Source organism: Malus sylvestris, chromosome 11 (assembly GCF_916048215.2).
Source record: "Malus sylvestris chromosome 11, drMalSylv7.2, whole genome shotgun sequence".
In the NCBI taxonomy this organism is placed as follows: domain Eukaryota; kingdom Viridiplantae; phylum Streptophyta; class Magnoliopsida; order Rosales; family Rosaceae; genus Malus; species Malus sylvestris.
The window spans coordinates 15,093,404-15,107,127 of NC_062270.1; the positions used below are offsets into that span (position 1 = coordinate 15,093,404).

At 36.6% G+C, this 13,724-nt stretch overlaps 1 protein-coding gene across 1 annotated transcript; it reads right to left on the reverse strand.

Annotated features, from left to right (window-relative positions):
- Positions 1-9,647: 9,647 nt before the first annotated feature.
- Positions 9,648-12,943, reverse strand: LOC126588234 (histidine-containing phosphotransfer protein 2-like). The gene is made up of 6 exons (XM_050253313.1): positions 12,689-12,943; positions 11,811-11,938; positions 11,644-11,712; positions 10,911-10,982; positions 10,218-10,290; positions 9,648-9,902 (listed from the first exon to the last, which is right to left on the reverse strand). Exons 1-6 carry the CDS (start codon positions 12,749-12,751, stop codon positions 9,855-9,857), a joined length of 453 nt encoding a protein of 150 aa, XP_050109270.1. The 5' UTR covers positions 12,752-12,943; the 3' UTR covers positions 9,648-9,854.
- Between the last annotated feature and the right edge of the window lie 781 nt (positions 12,944-13,724).

Sequence of the window (13,724 nt, forward strand, 5' to 3'; positions counted from 1 at the left end):
CTATTACTCAAGATGAAATTGGTACCAGGTGAAATATCCTGTATATAAAAAATTATAATCCACTGGATTGACTAGTTAAGTCCGCTAGTCAACTAAGATAGATTTGTTAGTCAATAAATTGAGGATTCAATTGCCAATTTCAATGCCCAAAAACTATCTTAGTCAGCAAGGCTTCAGTTCGTTGCAAGTTATTAATGTGTCAAATGGGCAAGATTGTGAGCACATACCAGTTTAATGATCAATAGATATATGTAGCATGTATGTGTATGTGAGATGTGTGACACAATAACAATAACTTGAACACAAGATATTTTTGGCCAGAAAAACCCACCTTTAGGTTAAAAAACCGGGGACTCTCCACCAAGGGCGAAGCTACATAGGAGCGAAGGGGGGTGACCGCCCTTCTGCTTGTCGGAAAACAAAGGCAGGAGCTACCCTTGAACCCTCCTGGTTCGGCCAGAAACTGGGAAGCACCACACGGTGGTTCTGAAACCAGAAACCTGCGCAGCTCACTGCTTGCAGGGTTTTTTTTTAATTTTAAAATCTAGGCCAAAACGACGTCATTTTGGACCCGATAAAAAAAATTTAATTTTTTTTGGTAAACGGTGTCGTTTGGTCTGATCAAATAAAAAAAATGAGGGGACCACTGGTCCCATCCCCATCCCAATCCCACCCCGTTTCAATTAACCCCCACCCTTTTCCCAGATAACAAATCCCATCCCCCACCTTTACTCCCCTTTTCCCCCACACGACAAAACCCTCCCAGTCCCATATTTAACTTTTCAAAATTGTCCCAAACCCTAGGAACACAAGAAAACAGCCACCCCCACCCCGTTCCGTTGGTTGGCCACCAAGACTACTGTCCAGTCCAGAGTCGAGACACCACACCAGCAGCTCCAGGTAAATTTTTAATTTTTATTTATTTCAAACCCTAATTGATTATTGAATACAAAATTTTGTTTATTTGATATATGATTATAGGGTTATACATTATATGGTTATTGATTATAGATTATTCATATGAATACTATGATTATTGATTTTTTTTGTTTTGAAGTACATAAAAGAGGATTGATACATTATATATACATATAGGAACTTGAATCACATATAGTCTAGTAAGAAAAAAAAAGTTGAACATGGTGAAAACTTTTGCATCATATTTACATTAACATAATAAACCCCAATTCAACCAACTAAAACCCTCATTCAAATGCATTGTTGCTGTTGGTACTGATCAATTACATCCGTAGTCTACTCTAGGATAAAAATTGAATTCTTGATTATTCATAATTTCATATGATTGTTGGTATTGATTAATTAAATTCGTAGTATATTCTAGGATTAAGAGTCTAAGATAGATATTTTTTTTTTCTTTCGTTATACAGTTACGTAATGGAACAATACTATAAGAAACAATGCTTAAATCCTTCTCCAAATATTCCGGATAGTCCTCCTCTTCCTTCAAATATTTCGGGTAGTCCTCCTCCACCTTAAAATATTCCGAGTAGTTGGATGAAATATTAGCTAATCTTCCTGCAGACCCTGAACTGAGATGTCAAATGCTTGATTATCCACTCAATTGTCACAAAGCAATTCGTAGATACTACCTCTAAAATGAACCTTGTCAACCTAAATCTCACATCATGCCAAGGAAAGCTAGCGACAATCGATGTTTTATCACAGGTTGGTTTGATAAATTTAAGTGGTTGGAGTATAGTACAGTAAAAGATGCTGCATTTTGCGGTTATTGCTATCTTTTTAAATATGATTTTGATAAAGCGGGTGGTAGTGGAAGTGATTTCTTCACTGAAAAATGGTTTACAAATTGGAGGAAATGACCCAAAAATTTTTGAGTCCATGAGGGAGGTGTTGGAATTCTTCATAATAAAGCTATGCAACAAGCTAAAGACTTGATGACACAAAAACAACACATTGAAACATTTGTGATCATGCAAACTGATAAAGCTCGCGTTGATTATCACACTTTACTGAGTGGAGCACTTGATTGCACACGATGGTTGTTGCGACAGGGTTTGGCTTTTCGTGGGCACGATGAATCTTTGAAATCGAGCAATAGGGGTAATTATATAGAGTTTATGTAATTTCTTGCTGATCATAATGAGAAAGTTAGGAAGGTTGTGTTTGAGAATGCTCCCAAGAATCTCAAGTATACTTCTTCCGATATTCAAAATGATCTTGTTCTTGCTTGTGCTATTGAAACTATTAATGCAATCACTAAAGATATGGAAGGCACATTTTTTTTCTCTCTTGGTTGATAGATCACGTGATGCTTCCACTGAAGAGAAAATGGCGGTGGTATTAAGTTATGTGAACAAAAAATGAGAAGCAATTGAAAAGTTTTTGGGTGTTTAACATGTCTCCTCTACAACTAGTAGCTCACTTGAAGATGCCATTGAGAGATTGTTTGCTACAACAAATTTGAGTATGTCCAAGTTACAAGGACAAGGCTATGATGGAGCTAGTAATATGAGAGGTGAGTTAAATGATCTTAAAACAAAGATTTTGAACAAATACCCTCAAACATTTTATATTCATTGTTTTGCACACCAACTCCAACTAGCTCTTCTATTCGTGGCAAAGGAAAATGAGGATGTTGCCAATTTGTTCATCAATGCTAGTAGTTTGGTGAATCTTTTTGGATCATCATGCAAGCGTCGTGATGCATTTAGAGAGAAACAACAAGAACAAATTCATAAAGCTCTTGATCTTGGTAATCTTGAAACGGGTAAAGGGTTAAATTAAGAAAGTACTCTCATGCATCCATGTGATACACGGTGGAACTCGCATTATGGTACTATAGTTAGTATTATTGTTATGTTTGAAGTCGTGGTGGAGGTGGTTAAATGGATTAAAAGTGATCGTAACCAAGATAATCTCGGTGAAGCAACTAGGTTATTCAAAGACATACAAACTTTTGATTTTGCGTTTCACCTTTTCTTGATGAGACTTATATTGGGAATTACTAATGAGTTATCACAAGCATTGCAAAAGAAAGATCAAGATATTGTGAAAGCGATGACATTAGTGGATGTATGCAAGCAAAGACTACAATCCTTAAGAGATGATGACTTTGGGGACTTGTTTCATGATGTAGAAAGGTTTTGTGAGGAGCATGATATTATCATTCCTAACATGGAGGATTTGCATTTTGTACCTAGAAAATCAAGGCATAAAGCTCCAAAATCACAAACTTCCATTACTATCGTGTAGACCTCTATTTTCAGGTCCTTGATATGCAACTAAAGGAATTGAATGATCGCTTCAATGAGGTAAACACTGAGTTGCTTCTTTGTAGGCATGTTTGAGTCCGGTGAATAATTTTGCATCTTTTGACAAAGCAAAAATTGTTCGTTTAGCCCAACTTTATCCTCAAGATTTTGATCGTATAAACCTCATGAATTGTCCAATTCAACTTGACAATCACATTCATGATATGAAGATGCATAGTGAGTTTTCATCATTGAGAGGAATTAGTAATCTTGCAAAAGAGTTAGTGAAGACCGGGAGGTGTGAAAGCTATATGTTAATGTACAAGCTTCTTACATTGGCTTTGGTGTTACTAGTTGCAACCGCTTCGATGGAGAGAGCTTTTTCTACTATGAAGATTGTGAAAACACCATTGCGTAACAAAATGAGAGATCAATTGTTGAGTGATAGCATGGTTGTTTACATTGAGAGAGATGTATTTACTTTTATTGATAATGAGCTTATTATGCGACGTTGTCATGACATGAAACCTCACCACAACAATTGTAATTTGTTTGTATTGATTAATTATGGAAGACATTACTATATAAAAAAATGTAGTTGTTGCCATTTTTCTTTAACCTTGCACTCTTTTAAGTTCGCCCCTCCCCCCAAGAAATCATGGCTTCGCCACTGCTCTCCACTATGTCCATCCACTAGTGTAAACAAAGGTTCATACAAAGATCACACAAGCTCAACTCCTAGATCCAATTTATGGAACAACTTTACCTTTGTGCAACCTCGTCTTACACAAGATGAACTCCCTCGGTCTTTATGAGATGGCAACTCCTTCTGAGCTCTTCACCTTGTGGTACTGAGATCAACATGATCAATGATGTGATATGATTTTATGACATGCATATGAAATCTGGATTGAAGTGACTAGTCAGAGTCTCTAGTCAAACTGTTGAAGGAAGAATCTAACTTGAAAACAAAAGCTTGGTCTAAAAACGAATTTAAAGCTTAAAACCAAACCAAGACATAAATGCAAAACCTTAAAACAATGCAACCCTAATATATAATGATTGGGTGTTTAATGCATGAGGAAGGTTTGGCAATTAGAGTTTCATAAATGGAGAAGATGCAAGTTCAAAGCCTTAAAGCAACTCTCTCTAAAAATAAGTTCTAGACCCTCAAAGAACAATCTGCAACCCTAGAAGCAAATGTACACAAGGAAAACTAATTTTCCGTCAGCCAATTTATCCCAATGACACTTGTCGGCTGCAAAGGAGATCTAGACAGATCAATGGCCAGAAATTGACTACCAATAGAAAGGTATCAATCAGCCCATGTGGGTTGTCTTAATTTGTGTGCCAAGACATTTAGAAGTCAGTGCGCAAAATTGACTAGACAATTAAACTCGACAGAATGCAACACAAATAGAGATATGAAATGCACATGAATGAACAAACCTTTGAGTTGAAATGTGCCATTTCATGAACATTTCCTCTAGCAGCAACAACCCATAATCAGAGTATATCCTAAAGCTAGATTGAGCATGTGTGATGATTCAATTACAATATTTGACAAGGAAAGCTAAACACTTAAGATTAGACTTTACACAAGAAAGGTTCTGCTAGGAAGATCCGTTTTCCCTCTTTTATTTTGTCTTATCGATGAGGTTCTTAGTCGTGGTTTAACTTTGTTAGTCTCTTCTAGGCATTTAGTGCTTATGCATGCCCAGCGTAGTCTGTTTATCGCTTCACACATTCTTTTTACAAATGATATTATGATTTTCTTACGGGGAACTCGTTGCAATCTTCATAATCTCATGCACTTTATTGTTGAATATGGACTCAACTCAAGTCAACTAATTAATGAATCTAAATCTTTAGTGTTTGTGGGTAAATATGCTCACCAAACATGTAGGTTTATTAAGAAACTACTTAGAATTGGCTTAGGTTCTTTTCCTTTTAAATTTAGGGTTTCTTATCTTTTGGGTTCGTTCCATGCGTAGTTACTTTCAAGACATTACAGATATACTATATCAAGTGGGGCATCTTCAGCTTATCACTTATGTCACTCAAAGCGTTCTCATTTATAGCTTCTAGGTTTATGTTTAGCTGTGTCTTCTCCTAAGTACAACGTTGGGTGGAGAATTTTTTTCTAGTTGGCTAATTCTAATTCTCATGGTGTTCCTCTTGTCTCCTGCATGTATGCTATCATCCAAAGACTCTTGGAGGTTTAGGCTTGAAATATTTGTCAGTTATGAATCGCTCTCTTTTTGTGAAATGTTGCTAGGATATGCTTAAATCGCCTTCTTTGATGGCAGTTTTTATGCGCGCCCATTTCATTCATAGAGGTTTGATTCCTTTATTCGTGTAGAAAAGACTTTTGTTTGGCTTGGTCTTAAGAAGTTTATTCCCATTATCTCGCCGAATTTGACACGGGTCCTTGAAGATGGTTCACAAATTTCTTTTTGGTCAGATAATTAGTTGGGTAGGCTTTTAGTATCACATCTTGAGATTCCTAATACTCCAGCTCATATTATTAATGATCATATATGCAACTTGCTTGCTAATGTGGCGGCTTCAATTGATGTTATTCATCTCCCTTTACAAGCATCTACAGATTCCTTGTGTTAGTCAAGCTCTTTATCTTGCCTTCTTTCAGTGAAAGAGGCTTATTCTCATTTGCTTAGTTTTGACAACCAGGTACCTTGGGGGAAGATAATTTGGTCTCAATGAATTCATCCTCGCAAAAGTCTTCTTGTTTGGAATGTGTTGTAGGGACGCCTTCTCATAGATTCGGTTCTTGAATGTATGGGAATTATAAGTTTCATGTAGTTCACTATGTAAATTCGGCTTCAAAGTCTATTTCGCATATCTTTTTGGAATTCCTGGACAGTAGCTTTATGGCAATGGTTATTGGCTCTCTTCTAACGTCCTCTAAACATGGTGGAGTCTCTTATAGGGTTTTTTTTCTAAAACTTTTATTGTTGGTTTTTCAGGCTCTTCTAGAAAGCTTTGGGTTTTGGTGGTATGTACTTTTAACTTGGTTTTGTGAAGCAGCATTTGCGTGTTTCATTCATAGTAGTTCTTACTCAATTGTTCTACCTATTTACTCAACTTTGGGTATCTCCCTAGCTTCCGTCGTTGCCCTCTCATTCATTCCGAGGATTTGGCATCTACTTCTGGTTTTTCCGCAAATGGAAATGACGGTTTAAGTGGGATTTTTTCGTAATTTGGATGAGCATGTGCTTGGTGCTTTCGCTTCAAGTATGGAGTTTGTTAGTTTAGTGGATGCAGAAATTTTAGCTTTCATTGAGGTAGTTCGTGTTACTTGGGTTCAAGATTGGAAGCATATTTGGATTGAAAACTGATTCCTCATTGGTTATTGATTATCTTTATAGATCTCTTAATTTCGTTCCTTGGTTTCTCTTGGTTGATTAGAATAATTTTTTTTGGCGCCTTCGTCTATGAGTATTGTTGGAGCAAATTTTGACCCGTCATGAAGTGAAACCTGCATAGGTCAAAGATAAGGAAACACCATGAGTCCAAGCGTCGGAGAGGATGGTTCCCGCTCTGGAGGCTTCGATGCCTAAGTCAGTCGTGGTAGTACGGAGAGTGTAAAGTGTATTTCTAAGGTGTTTTGGGCTTGCCTGTGGTGAGGGGTCATGAGTCATATTTATAGGCCCTTTGTGAAGTTGGTCCACGTCACCCGACATTCTCTTTCGTGGCTTGGAATAAAGAGTCCAACTAGGAGACCATTCTGACATACGGACGCCACGTCGGGGAAGGATACTTGTCTTTTCTCCATCATGGGTGGGAGGAGTGGTGCGCTAGACTGTGCTGCCTGACACATCTCGTGGCCCATAAGGTACTGTATATGCTAGCCTGTGCAACCTAGTACCTAAACAGTTGGCAGAGTCCGTACTTTAGATTGGCTTGGCTCACTCCGAGGGTATGTCGATCGTATTCGATCATATCGAGAACCACCTGATCAGATGAGTCCCCTTTGGGGGTAGGCTTAGCCTTCTGTTCATTCCTGGTTACATCTAACGATGCGAGCTTATGTTATGTCCATACCGGAGAGGTGATAATTTGGGGTCTTACAAGTATTATTTTATAGATGGATTTATCGGGAGGGTAATCAAGTTGTTGATGTCTTGGCTTCTTTTGGTGCGGCTAGTAGTGCCTATACTGTTTCAGATTTTGTAGCTACCCCCCATGCTCGTGACCTTGATTTTTGTCCTATTTTTTGTTTTCCTTTTCGTTGATGTTTCTTTGTTTTTCTTTTTGCAAGTTTAGGCCTCAAGCCCATGCTTGTATTCTTTTATTTTCGCTTTTTATTATTTAATTAATAAATTTCGCAAGAGAGGTGGCGAGGGGATCATTCTATATGGGAGTTAGCCTTTTTAATTGCTCTGAGCGGAAAGGAAATAGCCTACTTTGTAGTTGATGACTAATCCCAGAGTCTTGGTTCTTTCTATCTGCCTTGTGTGAGTTTGGAGAGTAAGTCTACTATTATAGTCAACGATCAAGCGTTATATGTAGTTCAATTTGCCTGATTCATTATTCTCCATTCATAAAAAATAAAAAAATAAAAAAAGTGGGACCATAGTGTGCGCCATGTAAGTCCTAGCGGGTCAAAATTTAATTTGTTGATGAACATTTATTCACCAAAATTTACATGTCTACAACGTGTTCGTGTATTGTGAAAATCTGAACCTTCAAATCAAACGATCACAACTGAGGAAGGAGCCTCTAGTCCTTGGGTTCTGTGACATTTAAGTTAAGGTTGTGCTAATCACTTCACTAATGTGGATCTTCAGCGACAGGTTCAATCTCCGCCACATTGTTGTGAAATAAGAATGTACGCGGAACTAAGATCAAATTGAAAGACCAAATATACTCGACCATTATTTTGACCATCACAAAGAATCTGGTTTGGCCGTGCTCGTGAGGAACTCTAAAAGTGACATGGGATTAACCAATCATGAACACCAAATTTTCCAACAATGCAAATTAATAAAGTGCCCTCATGACAAAGCACCAGGAACGAAACTTTTTCAAAAGGTCGTCTTTCATCAGTCGCCATAGACACACTTCCTCTATCCTAAAACAAGGTGTGTTAACCACCGAATGACTATGATTACACAATAGAGACACACACTCATCCATGAAACGAGATGTGCCACAACGGAATAGTCCTTCAATTACATCTCCTTGATCCTTAAACATAGTGGCGGATCCAAGATTTTAAACTCGGGGGGTCCCAATAATAAAGGTCAAAAAAATTTATAAAAAAAAATAACATTGAAAAGATAATACATTTCATTCAAAGTGTATGAGAACTCATACTTTGTGGGCCTACAAGGTCCCATTTGCAAATATGCTTTTCAGACCTTATCTTAAATATTAGAAGGATAGTCCTTCATTCGAATTCTTTTTCCCGGGCCTCTCTCAAGATTATTAAAATCAATGTCACACTCATTTTGTCTTGAGCTCGAACTATCCGAACAAGTAAATGGTACTATTGGCTTTGGCTTGAAAAATCTTTCCATATTTCTTATTCTAAACTACACATTTAACCAAAAACACAAAACAAATACCAATCAACCAATAAACAAAAATTCCATCTAAATTTCAATTATAAAATGAGTATACAAACATAAAACATATCAACAATCATATCAATAATAGACTAAAAATCTCCACCAATATCTAATATAATTTAATTAAGATTAGATTAGAATACCAAAAAACTTAATTGAATTTTGAACCATATAGTGGTGGCTTGGAGAATTGAAACAAGTGGAGGTATGATATTGAAGTAATGTAATTATAATACGGGATTGGGTGGGATTAGAAATTTAGGGTTTTGGGTGAATATAGGAAAGATAGGGATTAGCATATGGAATCATGGACAATTGACAAACGGCACCGTTTGTCTCATTAGCTTTTAACCAAAAAAAAAAAAAAAGGCCAAAACACTAAGTTTTGGACCAACTTTTTAAAAAATCCTGTTTTCTTTCTTCTCCCCCTCAACCCCGCTGTCTTCTTCTCTGTTGCAAGCTGCAACCTGCACCTGCAGCACAGACCTCGTGTTCTCATTGAGGGGTCCCCCGGAAAATTTATAGCAGCATTTTAGGATCGCCGAAGGGTCCTGGGACCTCCCTAGTCCCTCTGTGGATCCGCCTCTGCTTAAACAGGCTTTACTAGTTGCCAACTCAAACTTCTCAATTCTGAAACAAGTTGTCTCTGGCTAGACGTGAGAGATTTTGATAGCTATCCAAGTCATGTAGGCTCTAAGTAGAACGATATTGGAAGCGGTCTTAAATTCTATTCAAATTCCAGTTTCTTGTTGATGAAGGAAAGAAAAAAAAAAGAAACCACAGCAATTAAAAAAGTCAAATTCGCAACAAGTTGAAAGAATGAATAGACAAAATCAGTCTCAAATAGATATCAGATTCTCTGACATAGAAACATTTTCACAAGTCAAATACTACAACAAGTTATGAAAAAAGTCATTAATTAGTCTAAAAACACTACGTTAAGTTATAGTAAACTTGTCCTACAGTTGATACAAAGAAAACATCTGATCTACTGGAGAACAGATTGGAGACCCAACAAACGAGTTCTCTATTGACTGCGCCTTCTGGGCTCAATAGCCTTAATTGCATGTTCCATCTGTAGAGAAAGTTTTTGAAGTTTTGTTTAGAGAAAAATGGATAAAAATCAGCTTACTAGAGCATTTCAAATTGAAGAACAGTCGCCACATAAAATATTATAAAATCTGGCATCTTCATAAGGTCTTAAAGTACAAAGTCTCACAATTCTTTTTTTCAGTGTGGCATGTCTTCATTATTAATCAACATAGCAATGACCTCTATATACCTCTGTATTTCTTTATATTGCATATATTAGAACAGTAGAGCACAAGATGAAGAAGAAACATTTCTGCAAAAATAAGCTCAGAAAGTCAAGATTCAGAATAAGTATTACCTGAAGAATGTGATTCAGATTCTCCTGCAGTTGAAGATATTCACGTCTGACCATGTCAAAGCCTGTGAAGCACCTGTAAGCATAACATTTTCCTTACAAGATTTTACAAGAGAAAGTCACCATGGTAGATTATATAAGGTAAGTTGTAAAGTCTATCTGAAGTAGCTAGAATCTTTGTTCGTTCTTTTAAAAAAGGAGAAAAGGACACTGCTAAAAATTCCTTGCCATACTTAAATGCGCACACTATATCAACTAGAAAAAAAGTGTGAAGGTTGTTCATTGATATTCTTTCTCTTTACCTATAATGCTATTTCGTCTTCGAATTTTACTTCATGACTTTAATTATTTTGCAGCTTCATATAGGTAGGGCTATCCTTAACACTATGTTCAAATTTTTGTTCAATTAAATTTTGTAATATCCTCTTCGTGTTGCACTATTTACCTAGAATATAAATAAATCAATTGGAGATGAAGATATTAATCTTTACGAAGGAAAATTGAGAGATCCTTAGACTGCCTCTAATTCCTTGCTTATGTTTCTTTTGGCATAACCTTTGACAAAGAGCTGTCTTAAAGATGAATTCACTACAATTCTACAGAAAGCAAAATTTAGAACTCCGTGGGCTCGTAATTAGCTTGTTTTGCTCAAAATTGTAAGATAATAGTTTGGGATGGTAAGATAAGAGTTTGTACCCGTCTTTATTGAATGCTACACTGGCATTTCGAAGCACACAACAGGCGTCAGCCATCCGGCAACCACCAATACTGCAATGCCAAGTGCCCCAAATGGGATGAATACTCTTTTATCAAAGTAAATGATGAAACAGCCAAGCCATTTGGGTTCATGATAGACACAAAAAGCAGAGGGGTTAAAACTGAAAGTTCATAACTCAAGTAATCTGTAAATATCGTGAAAGAAACTCCACCTTTTTCCCATGTCACAATTAAAACTTAAGTAGAAAGTAGCCTTATGTGAACTGTCTTTGAATGCACAAATTATCCTTGTCCATGATAACAATTTAGTTAAAATCTACGCATTGGTTAGCCACAGATTGGAAAAGCAACCAGCGACTCAAACAACTGAAACTTGGCTCGAAGGACAAAAGTCTTTGCCGGCACTAAGGATTAGCTAAGGGAGGAAATTACTACTTAGGACTGAATTATTTGTGAGGTGAAGTAATGAGAATGCTAGAATAATCAGCTTTTAATTCTTTCAACAGTTATTACGATAGATTCTCCCAATTTTCAGGCAGGTCATGCAGAGTGCTGCAGGCAGCAAGGAATTGATCAGATATTAGAACCTACTGATGGCAGGGAATGAGATGTAAGTAAACTTTCTAGATCACACAGACGCAGCAAAATCACAAAATATTGAGTGAATTAAATGTAAATGGGAAGCAACGTAAAAATTGATAGGCGATACTACCTTGCACTACTTCCCTTGAGCTGGTAGGCAATTTCTGTCACCTTAGGGTAGTTGATAAGAGGTGCGCCCCTAAAAATTGAAATCTTCAAAATTGGTCAGAATATTATAAAAAATAAAAAATAAAAAAAATAAAAAACCAACTACTTAAAATCATTGAAGACAATTACAGAAGTCTGAAGAGATCTGCTATGGCTGCATCAGCATCACGAAGGAACATGGTTAACGCTTCTATAACTAAGCAAGGAGTTTGGCTTTCTAACTCTTTCATTTCATCAAAGTGATAGTCCAGTATTCCCTGACAGAAACATGGTGATTAGTCATCTCCAATTTATATGATCATTCTTTGTTAGTTAAAAGTTAAACAGCAAATTTGAAATATTAATCTCTTAAAAGTCAGACTATCCAAATATTAATCCTACGACAAAGTTTTGCAACTGAACTAAACACTGAACAGAAAACATCTGAAATGTCATCAATAGAAGTAGATATCCATAAACAAACATTTTCAGTACTCAATTAAAATAAAAACAATCTGGGGTCTACTGGTGGCACAGAGACAAAATACATTTTGTTTCCCAGGAAAATAATGGTCATATTTCTTAGCAGCAGATAGCAGACGTACCCTTATCCACATGATCTTACAAAAATTAACAAAACCAAGGCCGCCATCTTTTTGTTTTACTGCTTTCCCCTCTAAATTTCCTTCCTTTTTCATTAACAAAACGGATTCTGAACACTCAATTTGATCAGCATTACATGCAAATCAGAAACATATGTTTGTTTTTGACAATTCAGAAACATGTACGTTCGTTTTGACAGACATGCAAATCAGAAACTTATATTCTTTTTGTGCTAACAGTACTGAAAGAAGTCTATAAAGATAAATATGCTAAACTAATTAAAACCCAATTCTTTTTCACATAAATTTCTGACAATTAAACACACAGAATCCTCAATACCAAATCTAAAAAAAGAAAAACACAATTCAAGGTTATCCATAAACAAAAAAGGAATTGAGGAAAAGAAACAAATAATGGGGGTTCACCTGCTCTCGCAAGGAGCGGACGAAGTTGTTGAGTTGTTCGGTGAGTGGAGTAGTCCCAGCCATCTTTCTCCTCTATCTCCGACCCTGAGAACCCAAAAGCCTCTCTCTATCTCTCTCTCTCTATCTTTGTAGGGTTTGTAGCAGCTGTGACTGAGACTGTGACTGCGACAGTGATGAGGTTTGAGGTTGGCATGGTTATCGTGGTGCCAACTGCGTCACTATCACTACAATCCAAACTGGCGGTTTCGTCCAAGTTTGGAAGTAGTATTTTCTGCACTTTTGGGTTTTTGCTTCATTTGGAATCCCCATTACTCCCCACTCCTAGCGGTTACTCTGACACTGGATTTGCCCGCCCACGTGCGTCCCGAACCATTTCAGCCCCACCAAAACCACAAAGGTTATTCTCATGTTTCTGTTGGGGGTGGGGCCCTACCCAACCTGAATGAAAAACCAAACCGGTAATGCTATAGAAACCATATTTTTTTATCAAATTTATAAATAAGATGATACGGTGGATGATGATTGGATTATTATTTAAGGAAGTTGTTATTAGCATTTCAAAAATCTCATTCTACACTCCAAACTTTCTATATTTGGAAAGAAAAATACACTTGTGAAAAGTGTAGAATGAAATTTTTGGAGTGCCAATAACATTTCCCTTATTTAATTGTTAATTAACATGCTTATATCTTATTGATAACACATTATTTAGTTTATAAATTTAGTTTAAAATGTTGGTTTTCCTACCATTATCCAAACTAATATGCGGATAAGGTTTTGTTTAGACCTGACAATTTTCTACACGTTCCATTAACACAATACGAAATAAACGGATTTCAGATCAACACGATAACTAATCGGATCGTTATCGGATCACCCGTTAAGAATCTGTTACTAACGAGTCCTTAATGGGTTTACACGCAAGTCACCCGTGAGCAACCTTTTTCAACCAGTTAAGAAAAAAAAATTATTTTTTGATGCTTTTAAAGTTAAACTACTAAAAAACTTACTATAAAATACAATCGACACATTGTAT